This window comes from Haliaeetus leucocephalus, unplaced genomic scaffold (genome assembly GCF_000737465.1).
Source record: "Haliaeetus leucocephalus isolate CR32 unplaced genomic scaffold, Haliaeetus_leucocephalus-4.0 Scaffold484, whole genome shotgun sequence".
In the NCBI taxonomy this organism is placed as follows: Eukaryota; Metazoa; Chordata; class Aves; order Accipitriformes; family Accipitridae; genus Haliaeetus; species Haliaeetus leucocephalus.
Genome location: NW_010972920.1, coordinates 8,606,016 through 8,630,589, shown reverse-complemented (window position 1 = coordinate 8,630,589; position 24,574 = coordinate 8,606,016). Strand labels below are relative to the sequence as shown.

The 24,574-nt window shown below is 38.7% G+C and overlaps 1 protein-coding gene across 1 annotated transcript in view; it reads right to left on the bottom strand.

Moving 5' to 3' along the window:
- Positions 1-24,574, bottom strand: part of FAT4 (FAT atypical cadherin 4) — a 148,240-nt gene that overhangs the window by 2,989 nt on the left and 120,677 nt on the right. The window contains exons 11-17 of the mRNA XM_010575616.1: positions 18,245-18,349; positions 16,537-16,844; positions 12,665-12,750; positions 11,069-11,248; positions 10,065-10,189; positions 8,712-8,929; positions 3,713-3,974 (exon numbers count right to left, since the gene is read on the bottom strand). Coding sequence (XP_010573918.1) covers positions 3,713-3,974; positions 8,712-8,929; positions 10,065-10,189; positions 11,069-11,248; positions 12,665-12,750; positions 16,537-16,844; positions 18,245-18,349 — 1,284 coding nt within the window. The remainder of the gene's footprint in view (positions 1-3,712; positions 3,975-8,711; positions 8,930-10,064; positions 10,190-11,068; positions 11,249-12,664; positions 12,751-16,536; positions 16,845-18,244; positions 18,350-24,574) is intronic.

Sequence of the window (24,574 nt, the reverse complement as noted above, 5' to 3'; positions counted from 1 at the left end):
ACTTCTGATAATTTTGGGGGGTTCATATTAGCTAGGAACTGAAATCTGCTTTTAAGCAGAACAAGATTAAGTAAAGGCTGGTCATGCCTGGAGCTTCTGACACAAATGCTATATACGCGTCTTTTAAAACTAATGATTTTCACATCTAAGCTGTGCATAGAAATGGAGATTAAAGATAAGGAAGTAATTAAGTAATTTCTCTGAAGACCTATGCATGGCACTTACGTAAATGATACCAAGATATCTTGCAAAAAGCGTTTGATTCTCTTAAGTCTGCCAAATAAGAATTCAGAAAGAAACCATGGTTTTTAACTTTAACACTAAGATTTCAAAGCAACGATAATATTCTTAGGTGAGTAAATAAAATGTACCAAAACCTGCAATTAAGATGCTGAAATTAACATATCATGTTTTCTAGAAGGCCTATAAGACATTTTGCACTCCCGTTGCTTTCATTAAATCTGACAAAACAGGCAATTGTAAGCAGAAGCCTAAATACAATTTGAAATGTAGATCTGGCTTTTAAGAATTATATAGGCTGCGCAGGAGCAGGAACTACTGTCCAATTAGGAAGTACTTACCTCAAGCTTGGAGCCTGGGAATAAAACTCAAACCGTGGAAAAAACATAATATAAAATGAAATGAAAAAATGCATTTTGGGTAAAAACAGATTGCTCACACAAAGACTCAACGCTGCTGCTCACTGAGCAGATTAGATCTGAGGTTTGCAATGCACATGGATACTTTTGTGATCGTAGCATGCTTATCTTACAGACAGGCTCATCGCAGGAAGTCTGAGGGTTATATTCTCAGATCTTTATTATAATGTAGTTTCCCCTTGAAGCAAAATTATTTTTCTAAAATACTAAGCAATGAGCAAATGGTTGGATTTTTCAGAAACATTATATTTTCTAAAAATATATTGTTAAACTGACTCAATTTTCAATTTAAAGACCCATTTCACTGAAACCAAATGAAAGGCCCCATTGTTCAGTAAATAAGCCAAGAATTCAAATGGTTACCATAGGGAAAAATCTATTCTAATAGTATTTAATGTCTTTAAAATGAATTTGAACAAATATTCCTTCTAATGACTTCATTCAAGATACTTAAATGTTTTTGTTTCCTAATTTTCCCATATTTCTAAAACTTCTTATCATCCACACAGAGAAACCTGTGCGCAGCTGCCTTGGCTCTGCTAGCAGAAAACATTAGCTTCCATTCCCCTTTGCTTGTGTGTTTTCCCATTTCCCGTATTCTGAGCTGAAGTTGCCTGTCGTGCTTCAGCTAAGCCTCCTGTCTTACTGTCTCCTAAAGTCATGGCCATACTTTCACGTCTCTGAATTTTGAGCAACCTTTTCCCAAACTTCCCACAGCTTGGTTGTAGGGCTACCCTGTCAGTGGTGATGCCGAGTTTGAGTGCTGAGAGAGCCCAAGGAGTCGGGATTATCCCTGGCCTTTGTGCGGTGGTTATGTGTGAGGTTGCAGGAGAATCCAGCCCTTTGCCAGCCTAATAATTCTCTGTGTTACCCAGACTTAATCCTTTCTGCAAGGGTTTCAGGATAGTGCAACTTTATGCTGACCTCTACTCGGAGCTGTGACAAAATGGTACGCAGAGATGTGTTTGTAAATTATGCTCTCAGTGTCCACATGCGTGGTTGCTGTAGCAAACATATTTATTTCTCCTTAACTTGTGATGGGTTCTCCTTGGGATGCTGTGTGTAGTGCGAGGTTTACAGGAGGACACTATTCAAGACCAAGTTTATCAGCTATTATAAATAAAAATAATCAATAAGGAGAAGGAAAGTGCCACTGCTCAGTTCTGAAGCATCACACTTGGGTGAAACAACAAACAGGAGCAAATTTTCTATGCATTAGTAGTGTCAGAGAAAGGTTCATTTCTGCAAACATATTGCTGGAATGGAAAAACAGCCACTATGAATGGTAACTTTGTGAATAACTGTGGAAATCTCTGTAAAAACGGGTAGCGCAGAGATAAACATTATGAATATTTACTCTGTCAGGAAATAGCAAATATACTCAAGTTGCATGAGGTGATATCACAGATTTATAAACTTCAAAGTATGTTGGTTTAAAATCTGAACACCCTCTGATGTCAGAAATGAAATACGCGTGGGTATCAACATCAAATACGTTTCACTGAGAGATGCAAGTCATGTGGTGTAAAGGGAGATGAAAGAGCCTTCTAAGTTTTGCAAGCATGCTATTTCTGTATTTTTTCCATTCTGAAAGATATGTGTTTTCTTTCATCATTACTTATATTTTCATCTTCTCCTGTTTTTACATTCTCAAATGAAGAAGAAATTGAGGATTTAGGTTCAGGTGGGAGCCCAAGCAAAATGGACGATTACCTTGCCACATGCTTGGTGGTCCCTTGCAGCAGTGACGGGATAAACAGCAATTGGGATTTTGTCAGGTCTACCCAGCTTTGAAAACTTTATTGGATATACCAGCTTCACAACCCTGGAACTGTCACCCATGTATGTTTTTGTCTGCCTCTAACAGTACTGCAGATATTTTTGACTCTGAGTTCATGCAGAGTTTTATACCTCCCCCTTGTAAATCCTTGGTATGTTGTACACAATGTAATCCAATATTAAAATAAAATAAAATCATATGAATAAGAGATTTTGGATTGTGTATTCCTAATGGAAGCCAGACATTCCTAATTTGTCTGCCACAGCATCAGGCAGTGGTGAGAAGCTAGTGTCCTCAATTTTCTTTGTTCCAGCTTTCCTAAAAGCCTCTGACTTTTCCATGCATAGGCTGCTCATAAAACATACATGTAAAAAGGGTAAAGGTTAGCACAGCATCCATATGATTTCATACCACATTTCATACAAATTCACAATACACAGATGTGAAGTGTGAATTTGCTCCACTCAACGATCCTTTAGCTCGTCACAATTCTTGAAGTCAGGAAGATTTTTCAATCTAAAAACTCTGTGAAAGTAACGCCTGCATTGTCTGGAGTATCTCACAGTTTGTAGCTGAAAATCACTTCCATCTTTACTTATTGCTGGGGGAATGATATGAAATATATGTTATCTACTTCTTTTGCCAGGGTCTAAAACAGTTGCTTTAACTCTTAAGGGAGACTGATTTACTTCTTAACAGCTAGATGTCGGTCAGAGGGTGGTTCCTTATTGTCCTCGTTTTCTGTTGCTCAGAATAAATCCTATTCTTCATTTGACAGCAGGATAAAGCAGGAGGAAGTTGGAGTTTCAGAAAATATTTTAATCATATTAATAACAGGCTAAATCCTGTAGTACTTACCGAACCCCTACAGAGACAAAGTTCTCATTTAGCATTTTTGCCCAAGTAAAAGATTTGCCTTGATTTTCCAGATTCTGACCCAGGTAAAGAATAGACCCTTTCTTCTCCATTAGCATAACAAAATTATAACAACAGATTTACAGACAAGCAAGCAAACCCCACCCCCCGCCTCCAAAAAGCCCTGCAGATGGAGTGCCTGCTTTTGGAAACAACAAGCCTGCAATGTGTATTGAAGGAATAAAGTTTGCAATCCTTACTCATTCAAATTGCAGTTTTTCTGGCAAAGAATGGAAGTATACTAATTACTGATAAAGAATTACAGTACTTTCTGCAACCTTTAAGCAAACAGAGACCCTTTGTCTGTTCAAATGTGCTTATGTGCACCATATATGAAAAAAAAATTAATAAAAATTACCTGCAACTGTGCTCTTGAAAGGTTGGCTTGATGGGATTCCACCCAAAGAAATTGTAAGAACGTTTAGTCCACCAAAGTCTTGCGTGGCATGGAGAATGTCTCGGCTATGAGCCTTGTCGACCGACAGGATAGTAGCAGACCCATTCTTCTCAATGAGTACTGAATGCCACTGACCATCCGCAGCGTACACTTCTGGGATATTTCTTTCCACTTTCCCAGCAATTCCAGCATCGGATATGTAATGCACTTTCCCACCTTTTATCTGGTCAGAAGAATACAAAATGCATAATTTTAAAATGATATACACATAACCACTCCTATACACACATAACCACTGCAATGCCTATTCAGTACAGCTACAGTAACACATGGCTTCGGTTGTAATAGGAAGCCTGGGTGTATTTTTCTCCAAATAATTGGTTTGTACTAAAAATGCATTAGTTATTTAGTACTAAAAATTTGGCTGCAATTAAATACATCATTGCATCTGTAGAAAACTTATTTTTTTCGAGCTGCCATCTACTTATTCCTCAGCTAACCACATAAAAGGAAAACCTATTAAGAGGCCAGCAATAGGCTATGCACATGACAAAACATTTTAACCAATAAAAGAATAATTCTTCCTCCTTCTTCAATGCAAGTGTGGAAAATGCTTTGCAGAGTAAACAAATGTTGTCCTTGCCCCAAAAAAACCTTGCATCTAGTTTTCATTATGACACAGTAGGAGTATATATGGCATGGCAGGACTTGAGCAAGATCCCCATTTCATATCTGTTTTTTCTTCTAATTTGCATTTTGCAGAAAAATAGTTGTGTTTTAGAAACCTTTCTGAAGAGTTGCAAAGTGTATTATTTAGTGTGAATTTTCAAATGGTGCTTACTTGAGCGAACTACTTTTTAACTTGTGAGCTGTTAGGAAAAAAAGGCACTATTAAATTCCATGAAAATTTTTTTGGCTTTTCCTCTAGGAATGACGCCTCACAATTCTACTGAATCATGAGATGCAGGATTTCAAACCTCTTATTAGCTCAATATTAAATGATCCCAAAATGAGATCAGTGCAAATTCTGCATTTAAGCTATAGGAATTTAAAAAAAAAAAAATTATCCAAACCTGCCAGCTTCTCATATATTGCATAAAAGTTGGGTACGTCAGCTGACCTCCTCAGGGCGTACAGAGTTGTGTACAGCTCATATAGGGCGGCTCTGCAACTTGTTGCAAGTTTCCTTCCATACTCTGCATGTTTAGGTCATACATGTTAAAGAAGATAACTATTTCTCCTCCCGTGTTCCTCGCTGTAGCTCGGTTGGTCTGTGATCTGTAACATGAGCGTGCAGAACGTGCACACGCATCATCCAGGAAAGGTCGAAGCCCCAGGTTTGTTGAAAGCTCTTTAAGCCTCGCATGCTTTGTTCCAGGAAAAATAACGTTCACCTGGGAAGAACTGTGAGGTGACACACTGGCTACAAAAATGCTGCTCTTGTTTCCAGAAACTGTTAAATGCTCTGGATTTACTTCTTCAGTGATGCAAGCTGAGGACTTTGTTCATACAGATCAGCTTTAATATGGCTGCAAGACCACGCTCATGTCTTGGCAGCAGCCTGAGCTAAATGTATCTAGCACATATTCTATTTGGATCGAGAAATACAATGGTTAATATGTGCACACACTTCATTTATAAATGCAGTAATTTGGACTATTTGAAAATGTATTGTTTGAGGGACTCTTTGATAAAGCTGCCCCTCAGAGGCAGGATGCTTTTGTTACTGGCAAACACAGGTGGCATACATCTAAACTATCACACAGTCCAAAGAAAATCCCACATTTGGAAATGCAGTCACACAGACTATTATAACATATTAAACACCATTTGCCACAATCAAAAGTATTTATAAAAAGATTAACTGGGACGAATATATACATATATTTATGTCTGTAACCTGCAATTGGTTTGTTAGTCTTATTTTGTCTTTTATGCTCCATGAAAATACTGCCTTGTATTTTGGTCTTTATGTAAACGAAAAGAAATATACCATATCAGATAATATCATCTAAGCTTATGGGAAGACTAAGCACAGAATTGTAACTTTTAATTCCACATTAGAGAAGAATTGTAGAACTATTTACCTGTCAACAACTGATATTTTCCATACTGAATGATGACTCTCTAGCTCTATTTCTGTGTCTTTAAAATTACATGTGACTAATGCTAACAGACTCATAAATAATGTACTAGTGGCATTTGGAAAGTAAACTTTCCAGAGACAAGAGCGGTCCATGACTTCTTCAACCAGGAAAAAATAAGGAATGTTCTTCTCGGTTCCTTGAAGCATAACATATTTCCAAATTTGAAACAAATGCTGATGCTGACAATATTGAGTAACACCCATTTCTGGGTTTTATTCAAGTGGTAGAGCAACTGACAAGTAGAATGTAATGAAAAGAATGAACCACTAAAGCAAACATATTCCTAACTACAAGGATGATTCAACTTTACCAACATTCCGAGTCTCCTTTACCAAACAAATTGCTTATTTGTCTTAAATCTGAGCACTAGCCTTTACAGATTTATAGCCCACTGGATGAGATATCACTTAAATGAGCTATGTTCTGATTTATTCCTGCAACTCGGTATGTGCATAGAATCACAGAATGGTTTGGGTTGGAAGGGACCTTAAAGATCATCTAGTTCCAACCCCCCTGCCATGGGCAGGGACATCTTCCACTAGACCGGGTTGCTCAAAGCCCCATCCAACCTGGCCTTGAACGCTTCCAGGGATGGGGCAGCACAACCTCTCTGGGCAACCTGTTCCAGTGCCTCAGCACCCTAACAAATAGATATGTTAGCTCATATAGGTAACGTCATCCACATTCTCTACCCGTACAATTCCTAGATCTTAGAGCTACAGTTATGTTAATTTAATCTGATTTCAGATGAGATTTCCAGCTAAAACAAGGCAGGCAATTTCATCTTTAACCTGCTGTATTTATCCCATTACTTCTAACTGAATTAGTTGCAATGTGTGTTATTTGTAGGACGATAAGTTGTGACAAAGAGCTTTAGTAATAAGGAATCCCCTACCCTCTTTCCTTTGTGTGAGTTGGGGGGGGGGGGGGCATTTTCTATCTGAATTTGACCACTGTTTAATTTAATCTGCTAGGTTTTGTACCTTTCCCAGATTAAGGATCCCTTTCTATCATAAAGACCTCTCTTGGGTTCTTTGGGGGGAGTTTACATCCATCATTTAGTGAATCAGCTGCTCGCAATCTCAGTGGGTCTGATTTATTACCATTTCTTTAATTTTACCCCATCCCAGCTACACCAAAACCAGTTAACTACAAGAGGAAAAATGCAGAGGCATGGAAGCAGCCACAGGATTTGTAGCTTTTCCCTAGCACAGTTTAATATTAAAAATACATGGCAGGTTTTCTCTGAATGCTTACATTTTGGATAACAGGCTTATTAAAAGACCCCAAAATCAAGTTATAAAATGGTCTGTTTTGAAGACTGACAAGAGTTGCAAACAGAAGTCCCTAAAGCTCATCTTCTGCACTGGGAGCAGACTGAGATGCTATGGAGACCTATGCGTGGGTTGGCTTCACTGACATCTTGGGCCACTGCCGAGGGAAGTGCTTGTCGTGATACCTACTCCGGGTATGAGCGTCGGTGCAGAAGCCATACTGTACTAACTACAGCTAAATTACTACAGTTTATTAACTAGCATCATCTGGAAACTTTTCGGCAACAATCAGCACAGTGATGTTACCTCTCCTTCCTCAAACTTCTGCATCTGTTACCAGGCAAACCTCTGCTCTTTGCTCTTGCACAGCTGGGTCTGGGACTTGACACCCTCTGCTTGCTTGTATAACTTCACCAATATTAACAATAATAAGAGTGTTTGCATAAACACACCACTAGTGCTTTCAGCCAGGAAAGGCAACTCTCTTTTTCTTTTTTTTAATAATGCCTATAGAGCTGACCTAGCAAATTCTACTAGGGAGAAAAAGGTAGTATTTGTTTTTTTCTCTCCAGAACTCAAAATTATGAGATCTTATCTGCTAATATGACTTGAGGCAGAAACTTCCTATCAAATGATGTGGTAAAAGCATATGCCAGGGAAGTAATGCAGACTTGCTTCTTAAATGCAGCCGGTGTGTCAGGAAAGGTCTGCATCTCTGATCAGGCAGGTGGAGAATATCCATTGGGCTGAAGCTTAGAAAGTGTGAATTTCTGTATGAGTTTCTTTAAAAGTCAGGGAAAAAACTTGGAAAGCCTTACAGCAGTCAAGGAAACTTGGAGCTCACACCAACCCAATAAAGGGGCTTGCCAACATCACTGCTGTACTCATTTAGAGTTATGAGTAAATGGACTGAGTCATAGCCAGGAATTGAACCATCGCTTTCTCTTGAGAAAGGTAACTTCTGCAGCAATAAACTCTTTGGGAAGAAAACAAAACTGTGTGGCATTTGAAGCATTAATTCAGCTACGTATCTCAAAATAATTTGATATTGACATTGGTCTATGGGTAACCTCATGAATTCAAGTTATCCCTCACTTCCTAGTTTGATAAGCATGAGCCACGCGAGTAGGAATTAATGAAAACTTTTTGGCAATTGTCTGCTAGCTTAAGGAAGGTCTGGGTTCAAGGCCCGAAAAATTAGAAGATAAAAGGCCAACAATGAAACAATTTGTTCTGTAGAGTGTAACTTACTGATGATAACAAATATGGCAACGAGTACTGCTCTTGCTGCCTTAAAACAGTCACTATTTGGAGTCTAGACAAAACTGATTAGATACAAACCCATCAAGATCTTCTGATACCTTGGCAAATTGCAAGGGAATTGTTGAGAAGATGAATGATACTGGAGCAGTGCCTAGCCTCAGCTAAAAACCTAATATTTTATAAAGGAAACAGCAAGAGTAATGGAAAAATGTGATTTTGATCACTATGCATGAGGCAGTCCAATCAAATCAAACTCTGCATTAGCTGTAATCTTACCTTCACGGTAGTGAAGTTGCTGCTTTCCTGGACGTGAACTAAAATGCCGTTCTCGCTTCTTGTCCTGAATTTCACTTCCAAGCGGTCTGCGTTCGGGGGTCCTGGGCTGGCGCCTCGAGTGCCGTGTCTCATCATGTATTCTCGCTTCTTGTTTGGGCTCATGTGGTAGTCAAGTCGTCCTTTGCCTTCTAGCGATAAGGCAGTGTCGGCAGTAATATCTGGGACAAGGACGGGGAAATACTGAGTATGCAGCTCGTTACAGCTATTGCGATCATCTGCCTAATAATGACCATTTTCTTTCAGAGCAGAGATGAAGTTCAGAGCAGGTCAGAGGGGAGAGCAGGAGTGGATGGCAATTTCAGCCCCTCTATTCTTTGGCTTCAACCAGAATGTGTGTTTGAGAGTGGGAGTGTGCTAGTAATTTACTGCTGCTATCAGTCAATAGTAAATTAAAACTCACTAGGGAACAAGTGAGGGAGTAGGGAAAAAAATTTGGCTCTCAGAACTGTAATTCCTTCCCAGGGATGTTACTGTTTCCATTACTGCAAGCAGGGCTTCATGATATATTGAACTCTAAGCTCTTCAGGGCAGAGATAATGACTTTCTATTTGTTATGGCATAAAAAAAAGAATAAAAAATGGCAGAGCACTGACTACCAAATGCTGTTAAAATTATGGCTAAATTCTTTTGTAAACCAGCGCAATAAAAGCATATAAATCAGCTAAACAATAATGGGACATGTAAGAAAACAAAGCCCAGTCGCTATACTACAACTACATGGAAATAAATCATGCTGCTCTCCTAGACAATCCTGTACTGATTTACAGAGCTATCCGTATGCGAGTTAATAACCCCAGAGTGTAGATGGCTTGCTTTCATTTACATTTAGCATATTTTCTTGCATATAATCTGACGGTCATTTCATAAAAAGACCTAGAGTTCAGAGAAGCCATAAGCACATACACACAATGTTTACATGAAGGGAAGGGTTTTCCCTTGCCCTCTTACCTCCCCATAGTCCACAAATCCCTCCTACGGGATAGCTTTATTTTAGTTACTGATTATGCATTATTGGGAAGCAGTAGTTTTAAATGAGTGCAAGTTACCTAAAATGTGATATACAGACCAGAAAACATAATATATGTAACTTGCTACTATTTTTAGCTCATGAAAGGACAATAGTCCATTGTGGACTTTTCCTTCAAAATTATTTAAGAGGCAAGCATGCTGCTTGTTTTCATTATTTTATAAAATTCTTTATCCCATGCCCCTGAAAAGAAACTCTTAGTAGCATTTGGTTAAACCTTAGTTAGATGTATATTAAAGAGAAAGACAGTAAAACCCCCTCCATACATTTTTCGCAGTGCTTTCCCGTCAGTCCTTCTTTGCAGTGACACTGCTGCCATGACCAGTGATCAACACAAATGCCACCATGTTGGCAGGGGCTGGTCGTGCAAGCGCCTTCTAGTCTGGGACACCTGAAATAAAGCAGAAAAGTAGATGCTGAAGAATGTGTGCACAAATAAGCGGAGCAAATTTGCTGGGAAGCATCCTGTGTTTGAACGATACTCCCTTTCTTCCCCCCTAGGGATGCAAAGATGGAGAGGCTCTTCCCCGTAGACAGCTCGTGTTTCTAAATAGATCCCAATTTTCAGCGTCATGTTATAACAGTCTTATGAAAAGAAGTTAATTCAGAGACAGTGAAACTCCTATTATCTCTTATGCAAGAGAAGAAGAAACTCTTATAGGTGCTTTTTATGCTGCAGAACTCCAGAGACTTCATCTCACAATGAACACTGCAGACTTGGGGGTTGAAAGAGGAAGGGTGAGCTAGCAAATTTGGACGAAAGACTGACATTACTGCTAGAACTGTGACTTCAAATACTGAGATGGAAAAACCAACAGAATCAGATAGTTCATAATCTCTGAAACATCACTCGGAGGATATGAGGGAAATTCAGTGATACTTGAGAGGCAAAGTGATAGAACAGACATTGTGGATTAAAAAGAAATAAGAAGTAGAGGGTTAGCAAATAGTACGAGTACAGTCAAACCCAGGCAAAATTTATAAAGAAACCCAATAACAAGGCTACTCTATTTCAGCCTGAAAGGCAACATTAAAAATAACTGGCAATAGAAATCTAATGATGTTGCTTTTTTGAAGCCTCTGTAATCTTTTGTGAACTTTTCATCCAAATTCACTTTCTTCCTACATTTTTCACACTTTACAATAAATTCTACAGTCATTTTTTTACAAGAAATAGCTGACGGTGTCTGAATGGAATAGCATCTGACTTTCCTGATGGCTTCCTTTATTGTAAACGCAGTCCATTCGATACCATATATAGCAGACATACTGATCTAAGATTCCTTGAGCTGCCAAAGCCTGGCTGGGCTCCAGGGGACGTCCGTTGACTGCAAACTCCATTATACAGCCCACAAAATCATGGCTTTCCACCTGTCCTCTCCTTTGAAGGATGGGCTCTACAGACCTGATGCCACCAACAGTAACTCGATTTGGTTGTACATCGAGAGTCCTATAAAAGAGTCAGAAAAATAATTTATCAGTATCAGACATTAAGATAGCAATGACAACACAGGAACTGTAACCATCAGCTAGTCTGCGGCTAAAACTTCCTCTTCCAAAATGCGTATTTTGCATTTAGAAGGGGAGACAGAGAGGTCAGTAGTGCTTGAACTAACAGTTATAATGGGTATGACTCTAAATTCACTCAGTTATTGCATGTCAAAACTTCTATTCACTTGACTGAGCAGCGTGCTTGAAATCATAACGTTTTTTACCCAATTATCGTTTAAATTGTAGATGATATTTAAATAGCAGTAAGATGGATTCATTATTTTAAAAAGATATAACACCTTTGCTAGGGAGGAAACCACGTGTGACAGGAAATATGATTGTGATTATTGTACGAAATTAGCCAAAGTGATTGCAACTGAAGTTATTGTTATCTCCAAAGAGGATCTAAAGATGTGACAGAAAGGCTTCTGAGTTAGTTACGGTAAACAGAAGAAATAAGGTTTGTTCTCTGTATGGCCCAATATTTCAGAAATGAAAACTGTAAAAGATGACATCTGGACATTACTGAAAACAACATCAAAGTAATTACTCCTAATATTTTTTTTTTAAAGAAAGCAGTAATCAGGTGATATTATTTCTTACACCTTTATAAGAAATTAGAGGTGCAGCTTAAATAAATAAATAAAGACCCCAAATCAAAGCCCAAAACTGAACACTGGAGTGAAATATAGGTGCTACTAGAGTAATAGCATTTTAAGCCTGAGCCTGGTTTTGGCAAGATAGATACGATTGAAAATGTAAAAGTGGAAGAGGCTTTGCTAAAGATTTGTAGCACTAAATATTGTAGAACTTCAAACTGTCAAAGAGTAGTGCTGTATATTTAAAAGCCAGTTGATTATAACAAATACATTTGTGTTTTACTGTCAACTAAGGTTTACAAGTTGTCAGTAATTGAGCACCTGATACCCTAATTTGTTAACTCTTTCTAGATCATGACGTGAAATCTCATAGCATGAGGCAATAAGTCTTATCCCCATTTAGACCACAGTGCAGACTACCCATGGCTATACATTTCTTGTGTGCCACCAGAGCCTGGGGACACAGACGGAGTCAAAAATTGGGGATTTGTGAATAAACTCCTTGTCATGAATAAACTCCATACAGAAAAGTAGCCTGAGTTAGCAAGTAGCAGTACATGTAGAAAATTTAATTTGCTTCTGCAAAGACGGGAGAAAATGATGCTTGGGAGCCTTGCCTTTGCATGCCTCTGAAGGAGTGCAGCTGAGGTATCTATCCCTTGCTTGAGGCTGGGCTAAGGCCATGTAATCATTACTCCAAATTCCTCTGGCTTTAGAGGGTGATTTCTTTTTCATTTTACTCCAAAAAAACCCCCACAAAATGAAGAATTATTTACCAGTCAGTAGAAACAGCCACATTGCTAACAGTGCAGTAGCCTGGCTCCTGATCCTCAGAGCAGGAATCCACTGTCAGTGATGCTGCCTGCAAAAGCCACGCACACGAATACGCTGAATATTACAAGGTTGCAGTCCCTAACCACATTAAATATTTATGATTAAATATGTTATATCAAGGACTTGGCTAGAATGGAACACTTGTATATTACTGTGCCACTTGGGATTGCAGGGTGCTTCAGAGCCACTGATCAACTACGTTCTGCATCAACACAGTGAATACCAAGAGTGAGCTAACCGACTGCTTCATACAGAGAACCAGTTAAACACAAAGTTTTCAGATACGGGTAGGGTTTCTTTCATGTTTGTTTGCTTTACTCCTTGAAACTGCAGTTATTTTGGCTCATAGCGTGTCCTACTCTTGATCTGAACAGAGAGCTGCTCCCTCCAAACACAAAGGGCATTCCTTCAGGGGCTTGATCGTGACATTAAACATATTGCTTGAACTTGATAAAAAACACGTTACAAAAGCCGGGTGTACAAACACTGACATTACTAGTTAAAAATAACAACCAACCACTCAATAATACTTAAAAGATTAACCAAGTGGACCTGATTAAGTTAACCCTTAGGCTGATACGTCATTAGGGATGTTTGCCCCATGTTCATAACGGTGAAATGTGTGGATACCTGCACTGGGACCAAGCTGACATTCAGAGAAGTCCCAAGCATCACCAGCACTTAGAGCAGTCTTCCTCTTTATTATTATCTCCAAGCCCTCGAGCCCCAGACAACGGGGTTGCCTCACTGCCCATCTCTGTCGTTTACGCTAAAGTGAATCATGGCACTTTTATTTGGAATCTCTAAAAGTCTAACCAAAGCCTTCACTAAAATCATGAAATAATTCCTGCTGATTTAAAAAGGAGTTTTTATTTTATTCAATATTTAGCAAAGAATTTTCCCCACAGCAATTTATTAATAACAGATGCGCTGCAAAAAAACCTCCTGAAGGTTAGTTATTCCTTAAGACAAATTTTCAGAAAAATAAACATAATCTCCAAATTGTACATATCAGCTTCTCATGTTTCAACTAGATGTGTGGTACAGGTTTACAGCAAATTTAAATCAAACGTCACTTTTAAAAAGGCCTTGGTTTATATTTTGATTTAGATTACTCTACAGGAGCTGAGCAAACAGCAATAGCTATCAGTACATCATTACTCTGCAACGGCTTTTTTTCCTGCCTGCAACTAAGTTCACTAACAACGTCCTGTTGAAATCCCCATAGATTGTCCATGGTATTTCCAAACACATACTGTGAGCTGACACCTTATATTGACCAAATACATTCACAGCTCTTAGCCCTAAATCATGCCCTACAGTCCGCCTAAATTGTTCAATTTGCTATTTTTAATGAAAGCTTATCTTGAATTTCTTTCCATACATAATAAGCAAACTGCTTCTCCCAAGAAAGGTCAGTCTGCAGTTCCAAAGCAGATTATAGCCCTGTATAAATGAAACAATTCATAGAAAGAATAATAAGCTGGCTGGTCTGTATGCCATCACACGCATACATATTTTCCTTCAGCATATGAACAACAAAAAATGAAATGAGTTTTTTGTTCTTAGCTCAATCAGTGTAATCTCCCTAACTTACATCGCTATGTGCTGTGAAAGCCAAGTTACAACCCCAGCTGAAGGGCTAGATACTTGAGAATATATTTTACTTGGACCGGAGTTCATACAATTTATTTTCTAATGTTAGTCAAATGTTCCTGCTTGTTACTTAAGCATTACTCTCTGGTTACCTTGCCGCATTATGAGACTTTCTATCCTGTCACTCTGCAATAGCTCAGGACTGACAACTTAATGATTTTACCAGTTTCCGATAAAATCCCACTGTGCTGTAGGAAATGACAGATTTGGAATCCTGAAGGAGGGCTATTTTATACAGTTTTGGACACCTGGGAGACATTTTTCTGCAGCAGAAATATCTAAGACAAAGGTGATTCTTTTCACATACTGTGTTTGTAAACAGCTGACATTACTGAGAAGGTTTAAACATTAAAAAAAAAAATCACACAAACGTATAGGTTGTCTTAAATGTTTGCTTTCAGCCTGAAGCACTCATAACTGAAATTTTCTGTAAATAGTCCTTTTTATGTTATCTCTTCTTCTATAGTCTAGCCCTCTGGCATATCTACAAGTAAAACATTTTCCTGCTCTGTTTTTTTCCGGTTGTTGCGATTTTTAGCATGTGCTCCTATACTTAGCCATTTGAATCGTATTGATGGAAATATCACACTAATTTAGTTGCTAAAATGGGAACATGGTGCCTTTCAAGATTTAGGTGCACCTTTGGGCTTTACTGTTTGGAAGCTGTGATACATATTATTAACTATCTGATATTAAGGCACGTTAAAACAAAGTCATTACTCAAATCACAATTATCTTCATCTTATTTGGATATATAACTCCTACAAACACACACAAGTTGGATTTGCAAATCCAGCTGAAGACTAAACCATACTCCCCTCAATAAATGGAGAAATCAGATCTTGCACTATGCAACTGAAATGCAGTTTCAGACTCAAGACTTGCTAAGAGAGAAGAAAAAACCCACCGTTTAGGAAGGTCAGGAGACAACCCTGGTCCTACAAAGAACCCCAGACCATAAGGCAATACGTGCCTGTGCTGCTCTCGGGACACTCGTGCCTATGGACCTCTCACCCTGGACCTGAACGTCTTCAGCAGGGCGCTCCGAACAGAGCAGCTTAAAAATAGAAAAGGGCAGTATCTCAGCACCACTGCCTTCTGCAGCAGTTTGTGATGGGAAATCTCTACAAGGACTCAGGGGGAGCCACACTGGGTAGAACAGTTTATTCTTTTATTCCCTACATCACTTCTGGCTTGAAATATATAAAACAAAATGTGGATCCCGAACCATATATTATTCTTATATGACTTTAATTTCAAACATGGGAAGAATATGGGATTTCACGTATGCTGGCCATTTCTGCCTAACAAGAGAGCTGTTGGGCAATAGTTACTGATTATGGATGGCAAATAGATTTGGTTTCATTTCTAGCTCACACATTGTGGAGTCAAAAAGCCTGGCTTGAACTCAAAGAGCATTTGGTTTACGTTCTGCTTTGGAAATATTATTAAAAAATGAGAGAAGAGGAATACAAAACATTTACTGGAAAAAAAATGCAGGCAGGAGAGGGGTCAGAGTATCAGGCATATGGTGATCAGTTGTCCCAGTCTAGTTTTTGGCAGAATTCCTCCCCTCAGATGCTTTCTGGGGGACAAAAAGAAAAGTAACTTCCCTCCTTCCCCCCAAAAAACCCTCTCAATGTAGCACCTTTGAACTTTTTACATGTATGCTACAGAGGAAAAACAGGCTTCCAGTCTGATGAAATGGGTAAAATCTCCAAACTCGCTCAAAGAGGTCAGGGATGCCTGGAATTTTAAGTTTGTCTGCTTCTATTTTCCAAATGTTGAGAAAAATTATTTTGAGGCTTTTTGTAGTTACTATGGTTAATTAGCCTTCCCTAATAATAATCCCTGTAATCTGCGTCAGTTAATTAGCCTCATGTGTAGTAATTTATTTCATTAATTATTCCTGGTTCTCATTTTTCACATTAAGAGTACAGGGCATTGCACATGTTTTTTTAATTATTCTTTATCATCATCATACTAAACAAACCATTATAGGTCTTGGAGTAAGACAGAAACGAGGGAGGTTTTTTTCCAAAGTTGGAGGTTCTGCTAGCAAATGCAACGTTACTAATTTTATGTTCCTCTGAGTTCATGTGGAAGCCAAAGTGACTTGGCTGAACTTGTCTTAAATTCTCATTTTAGCATTTCTTACCATTCCAGCCCTCCGGGCAATAACTGTGTGAAATTGTCCATCAGACACCTTCTTAGTTGTGGTAAGCTTGTATGTGCCACTGCCAAGATTGTAGGAGAATCTTAGCCTCTCTTCTGCTATTTCCAGGGCCAGAAATTCTGCCCGCTCTCCGGTTTGGTTATCGTAGTTATACAACATTAAGGCGTTACTTTTTATAGTGGCAAACTTTATATAGATGTAATTATTGTTTGGATCCATACTGGGAAACTCCATATACGACAACTCTTCAAATCCATAACTGTTCAGTTCACAATGATTCCCAAAAACACCTGCAAAATGAAAAGTAAAATCTGGTATCAGGTAGTTTTCTCCTCACTGTGCATTCTCCCAGAAACAAAGTATTGATGTGCTCTAGACATGGCTATGATACACAGGCTCTTTAAGAAATGTCTAATGTATGATTAAAAATATGCAACTTGAACAGAAGAATCCTATTACCCATAGGTGGGTGGTGAAGTATATATATTTAACTTAAATATTGAGTTACAAATGATAGTTATATCTATTGAAAAACAAAGTACATTTCATTGAGCTCTATGGTTTCTTTAGAAAACAAAAAAAAGTGAGTTTGACAGCTATGTCAGATATGGTTGTTAATTATCATCAGGCATTTGTTAATCCAGTTAAGGAAATAAATTTGTAACTTGAGCTTACTTTTCTCTTTATAGCTGTTATCTGGACTGTTTCTCAATCAGTGGTTCATTTTTTATATATACAATATAAGTCTATATGTGACCAAAATATTATGCCTTCTTGTATTTTTATTGATCTGAATATTTTGATGCATTCTATATATTTCTTTTCAGATCTCTGTAATGTAATTTCCCTTGGTTTTTTTTTTTTTTTTTTACTGCAGCAACGAGAAAAAACTTACTTAATTTATGAATATTAGTTACATTTACAAGGGACTATGACTATATAGGAAACGAATAAACTCTGAGGAAACATAAAACAAAGGAAATAAAACAGAATAAAGAAGTTATTCCACATGATAGTAGAAGACCATATTCAGAGGTAGTTAGAAAAGCGTATTGAGAACCATACTTTTGTGTGAGGGTTTTCAGCAGCCTTAAAATATTGTAGATGATTTCTCAGGTGTATCTAGTTTTTGGTTAATCTGTTGCATTTACTCTCATGCTTTTCTATATAAACAATGACAATTCTGGATTAATCTGCATTCAGAACGAATCTTGCTGCAATTATATCATGATACCTTAAAAAAATCTGTGTTGTTTTCTGTCTTTATTGCGTTCATTCCACAAACAAAATTTGGGCTAATTAAATTCTAATAATTACTAAACTTTTTTGGCGGTACTATACACTTCTCTGATTCTTGGAATAGTACTCTGGTTTTGGAACTCAGAACTTTATTAACATACAATAAATTGAATGGGCAAGTACTGGTGGGAGCTAACAAAGCTGTTTTGATTCAGTCAGGTTCTTTTAATCAAATCTACTAAATATAAAAGTGCCAATATTAACGTCGTGCTCCTCACTTGCAGCTGGGGAAAACCAGAAAGGATGGGGCCAGGAGATGACCAACACCTGCCCACGAAGCGGGATCCATATACACACCCCTCGGTTTTATGCGGGTAAAAATAAATAGCGATTTGAGAATTATTAATAGGGAAAGGGAAGATCAAGCAGAGAGGAGGAGCAGCGTACTCACCGAAGGGGCAGTGGCAGTAGTACCCCTCCACCCCGCTTTGGCAGGATCCACCATTGAAACAGGGGTTGCACTCACAGTAATTGACAGTGGAGTCACACGTTTTCCCTGCAATTAGGAAATAAAAGCAATTTCCAGGTCAGAGTATTCAGGTCAAGAGGAAAGTCAGGCTGGTATTTAGGTAACGAGCTTATGAACCAATGCTGAACGCATAGCCAGGAGGGAGGGGGCCAGGGACCAGTTGCAGCTGTGGGATGGAGAGGGGAGGAAACACAGACACGATGCTGGGCTGCTCCCAGCCCTGACGCAGGCACGACACGCAACTCAGAGAAATTCACTTTACTTTTCAAGTGTCTCACTGTAATTATCTCGTAGAGGTAGTATTGGTGGATTTGTTTTGTTTTTTAATTTTTTAATTTTTTTAATTAACTGGTGTCTGTAAAAGAGAGATCATGAAATGAAAGGAGATGCTGAATTAAAAAAAGAAAAAAAAAACATTTGCCCCCACATTGAATGCAATGTACTCATTAGTATGAAGGAGACACGGACAGCCCTGGCTGGACCCTGCATGAGCACAACATGCTGAACACAGGCTGCTATTGTACATTATATGATTTTTCTGATTTTTCCTCATCAGTTACAACCTCCTTCCTGACTCGGAGGGACCACAGTCCTCCAGAGCTAAAACAAGTTACCCTGGATACAGTCCTTTTCTAAGCAGACATTGTCACATGGGGCAAACATTATTCACCAGAGAATAAACTGAAATCACATAATTCATTTCAACAAGGAAGGGAACCAAGAGAAAAAGTGAAGATTTTAACAGATGCCGAATACTGACAAGGGGGTTCTTTGTACAAAACTAAAATATTCTTTGTATGGAAATGTTAACTACAGAAGTATTGGTCTTCACTTCTAAGTTTTTCTTTGCTTAGCTTTTATCAGTTTTGCAACACTTCCACTATACACCACTCTTGGTACCTGCCTTCCTTCTGCCAGCAGTGCCAGCCTTCGCTGCCTGCTCAGCAAAAACTTGAAAGAATTGTCATGTTTGTCCCTTGTGCTTCTCCACGAAACCCAGCAAAATCAGCCACGCTCTTCCAGACCTTTCCTTGAACTTCATCTAGGCCAGGATATATACACATAGCAAAGGCTAAGACTGCCTTATTGCTCTGATAATGAATTACTTTATTGCTCGATCATATAATATATGTTTAAGTTAAAAATACAACAAGAGCTTGCATAGAGGCTATCCATTCTTATATGCCACATTTATCTTATAATTCTTACATCTCATGTGACAGCAATGCACAATATGCAGTCCTTAGGAACTGCTGGTCCCTAAAACTGTAGAAAATCAGGACTGTGCTATATTAACTCTGCTAGCTTTTTCAGAATTTCGCATCTTCAGTCACCTAATTAAGTAAACCTCTTATTTTTCCCCTCTACTTTTCTGTTTAACCTAAAGAAGTTTGCAGGCAGTTCTTCCATGGGAGCAGCAGCCTTCCACGTGTGACTGCAAGCAGGATGGAAAGAGAGCACTGGAGGATTCCTGTGGTTAATATGTAACTTGTAGATTCACCATAAATCCAGGAAACATTTCCAGTGTCTGAACCTAATTATGCTTTGGGGGTATTTATTTATATTTTATTCTCTAACGGGCATGACTGAAGGATGAGCTAACTTTTTATGTTAGATTTTGCTATTTTCTTTATTTTAAAATTATGGTATATAGAACAGATCTTTGACTTACTGAGGAGAACACGTAGCAAGAGTGAGGTAGAGATGCTTAAAATAGCTCAATGATGTTTCTTAGTTTTCACAAAAATCAAGTGTAGCTAATAAGGCTTACTCAGTTTTTTGCAATTCAGTCTAAATACTCTTTTTTTTTCTCAGCTAACATTAAAGCTGGCATATTTGCTGAGTCAGCATCAGAATATGGATGTTTATTTTAGCTGCACATATTTTAACCAGCGAATAACAACATCTTCATAATTAACAAATGTTTGAATAATTCATGAAACTAATAAAAGTATGTTTGCATTTATTCCAACTGTTTTGACACAGGAGAAGATGAATACTCTGATTTAACAATTCATCAGAGCTATTAAAACTAGTATTTATTTAAAGGAAGAAGAAATTTTGGCTATTCTTTGCCATTCACTGAAGTGCTAAAGACCTGGGAAAAATTTATCTATTTACATTTGGAATAACGATCCAAGAAAAGATGCCTATGAAGCTTATTTTTCCTCTTTAAATGCGTGTGTACTGGGTTTGCGTGGCAAGGCTTTGGTAGCACGGGGGTTAAAGGGGTGGCTTCTGTGAGAAGCTGCTAGAAGCTCCAAGATGGACCCGCCAACGGCCAAGGCCGAGCCCATCAGCGATGGTGGTAGAACCTCTGGGATAACACGTTTAAGAAAGGGAAAGAAAACCTGCGCAACTGCAGCCAAAGACAGGAGGAGAACATGTGAGAGAAACCCCTATGCAGACCCCCAGGACAGTGCAGAAGGAGGGGAGGAGATGCTCCAGGTGCCGGAGTGGAGATTCCCCTGCAGCCCGTGGGGAAGACCATGGTGAGGCAGGCTGTCCCCCTGCAGCCCAGGGAGGTCCACGGGGGAGCAGATCTCCACCTGCAGCCTGGGGAGGACCCCACGCCGGAGCAGGGGGATGCCCGAAGGAGGCTGTGACCCCGTGGGAAGCCCATGCTGGAGCAGGCTCCTGGCAAGACCTGCGTACCCATGGAGAGAGGAGCCCACACTGGAGCAGGTTTGCTGGCAGGACTTGTGACCCTGCAGGGGACCCACGCTGGAGCAGTGTGTGCCTGAAGGACTGCAGCCCGTGGAAGGGGCCCACGCTGGAGCAGTTCGTGAAGAACTGCAGCCTGTGGGAAGGACTCACGCTGGAGAAGTTCATGGAGGACTGTCTCCCGTGGGAGGGACCCCATGCTGGAGCAGGGGAAGAGTGTGAGGAGTCCTGCCCCTGAGGACGAAGGAGCAGCAGAGACAACGTGTGATGAACTGACCCCAACCCCCATTCCCAGCAGGGTTTTTCTCTTGTTTGTTTGTCACCATGGGGATTCCTCCAGGTAAGTGGCTGTGATACCAGTTACACTGTACTCAGTCCTGCAGCTTCTGCTGAACTTCGACTTTTTTTAACACCTTACTCTTCTAGCAAGTAGAGCCATCCAAGATGGCAGCAGGTTGTCCTACCATTTTCAGTTATCTCCCTTGCAGTATGCTAATGCTAGCTTTCCAGTACCTTAAGAGTATGTAAGAGTATATTTGTTCAAGTCCACCCTGATGGCCTACCGCTTCCATGGGTTACAGACACAATAAGGTGTGTACTAAAGATTTAGATTTGGAAGAAGAAAACATAGCTTGCAAACCCATTGTTTTTGCCATTCTGCTTAAAATATTATGCTTATATTTAGATAGCATTTTTTGTAGACAGAAGAAAAAAAAAAAAAAGGATTTTTAGAGAGGACTGTTTTTCCTGAGTAGAGAATTTACACAAGTACTAGCTATTTTGAAATTCTCTCTTGCACAGATAAAGCAAATCATTCAAGGAACCTTACTGGATTGAAGAGGATAAGAAACTGTTTGCCACTATGCATAAAAGCATCCTCACCTGAACACAAGTGCTCAGTTTTACTGCTTTCCAGAAGGATAATGCCAATGACCTTAACCTCACAAAACTAGGGTAGTTTTGGGTTTCAGAGGTCATTTTCCACAACAGTCTGCTGATTTAAGTTTTACAACATGAATTTAAGAGTAATGCTCTGATAGACTTTTATCCCACCTAAGTAATGTGCCTTGAAAAATTATGAGATGTTTGTCTTTTCATAGCTTAAGCAAGTCAATTTTCAAGAAGCATTTTCACACATCCGGACTACTACGCACTTCTCGGGGAATGATTTTATTTGGACAGCATAAAGAATTAGGCTAATCATATATGTTTGATTAGTGTTTCAGGGTATCAAATCCAGCGAGGGGAAGGAAATGCCTCAGCCAATGTTTTGGGAACCAGGGAGACTCCAAACCAGAGCCACCCCAGTTACACTCCAGTTCAGGTGACTGTTGCAGTTAGTTGAGTTTATAGCTCTCTTCTCAGCTGAAATATTGAAGGATTCAGGGCATTCATTTTTGTGTCAGAAAGATCCTTTTCTGAAGACCATGAAAAATTCGGGTAGTGCTGGAAAATTGATAACAGTCAGCACTCAGCATTTATCATTCATCACCTCAAGCTGATGATATCACATGTAGGGGCTTATGCAAAAATCTAACTTTCTGAGATTTGTTTTTTAAAATTGAAAAATGTAACAGGAACAGATACCAGCTGAATGCTTTTGGGTTAGATTTCAGCTGATTTGAGAGTTTTAGTTTTCATGGTTCTCTGTGTCCATCTTTTAAAGTGGTTGTTCTAATATTTTAATCTTACATTTGAAACAATTTCACAAACCTACATTCCTTCATCTTAATGAGACCTGGAAAACAGGAAATGAAGGGTTCAAAGGAAGGGCAGACAACTACTGTAAATCACAAAGTATATTCCCTCAAGAAAGTGATTATTTTAAAAACAAAACCTGATCATCATTAAGAGATGTAATTATAACAGATTGTTTAAACCCTAATGATGTTGCTCTGAGGTAATCAGTCTTTATAATCCTATTCAGTGAAAAGAACTACATTACCTTTGCAGTATGATGAAGTGAAATGCAGCTGACGAAACATAATAAATCAAGGAAAAGTAAGACTCTCAATTTTCAGGTAGGCCATTATAAAGGTCTACAGCTCATGTACTCTAATTTATGGTGAACAGAGAGTCTGTCTCAGAAAATACTAATTTCAACTTGTATGCAGTACCGTGTAAATATTATTTTTTTACCGAGCAAGCAAATTCAATTATGAGACTGTATTTTCATTCCAAGAGAAGCAGCAAAGCTATGTATATGGTAAACTGAATTAGAAATCCACTATTTTGGATGTCTCTTTTATTTTTTTTTTTTTGCTGAGGCACTCAAGATTTATATTCATAAAGAAACAGTTTCAGGCTTTATTTTTACATTCACTATGGCTATCCTTAATCATATATGAATCAGGATTAAATGCCCAAGCAGCTGTATTCTCTTTCTGTTGGCAGTATAACAACGACATAATAGTCTCTATGTCAAGCATTCTCAAACAATCTGTATTCTGACATTTGTTTGCAGAACCTATTGAATATTAAATTTGCAGAATTTCAAATATGCTTTTGCAGACATAAAATGTCTAAATATACTGAATATTAATTGTAGTCTTATCTAAGAAGCTCCGCTGATATTCAACTCCGAAGACATTTTGGTTTTTAATAGCATACTTTGATGCCATTTGTTTTCTGTCTTGATCAATTAATCTCCAGACACTTAAATAATTCTTGATTCTGCAATGGCCAACCGATTTAAAAAGATCTGACTCCCAAATGGAAACGTCTGCCCCAGTGGTAGTCAGTTTTAATGTTATTTGTGTTGACAAGGAGTTTAAGAAAGCTCATATCAGACGCCACATTTAATTCATGGCGTGAAAGAAATCCAACACTTCAAACTGTAAGAGTCTCTCATCACATTTTCTTAGTTAAAACGTTCTTCTTTTTTCAAGCTTGTCACATGTAGAACTTTATTTTTAGCTGACAGAAGGGTTGAACATTAAGATATGAGCTTTAATACCAGAAAAAATTAGCTGGACGTTTCTTTAATGTTTCAAATTATAGGCTAGAGGCATACACTATAGTATGCTGCTAGACTTAATGAAGTGTTTTGCTTCATTGCAACAGCAAGCATATGCCCATGTAATCTCTGCTGCTAATGACCTAAAGAGTTAGTTACAGGGGATAGGTGCCCTAGAATTATTTTGCCATGCTCCTGGCAAAATAATTTGATGCACGAATACAACATGAAATAAAATCCTGGAGTGGTAACTTAATTAGAACTGCTTGTCAATTAACAATAATTGCTCCTGACCTGAGGCTCAGTAGTATATTTGTGAGGTTCGCAAAAAAGATCACATCAGTGTCCTTTATATCAACAGACCTTTCACAACAAATATGTATCCACTGCTGTAGCTGTGCTTTAAATGAAGTAGTTATACCTTTATTTTGAAATTGATTAACCTTCTCCTTTTTAATAAAGTGTATCACATCTCCTGTACTAATCTGGTTTAAGAAAAAAACCCAAAAGAACAATAACCCCCTGATCACTCCACTGGTTACAAATGAATTTTGGTGGCAGTGGTGGCAAGCCCTAATACACACACCATAATGAGCATGGCTGTGCCGACCTGGGCTGCCTTGGGGCATCTG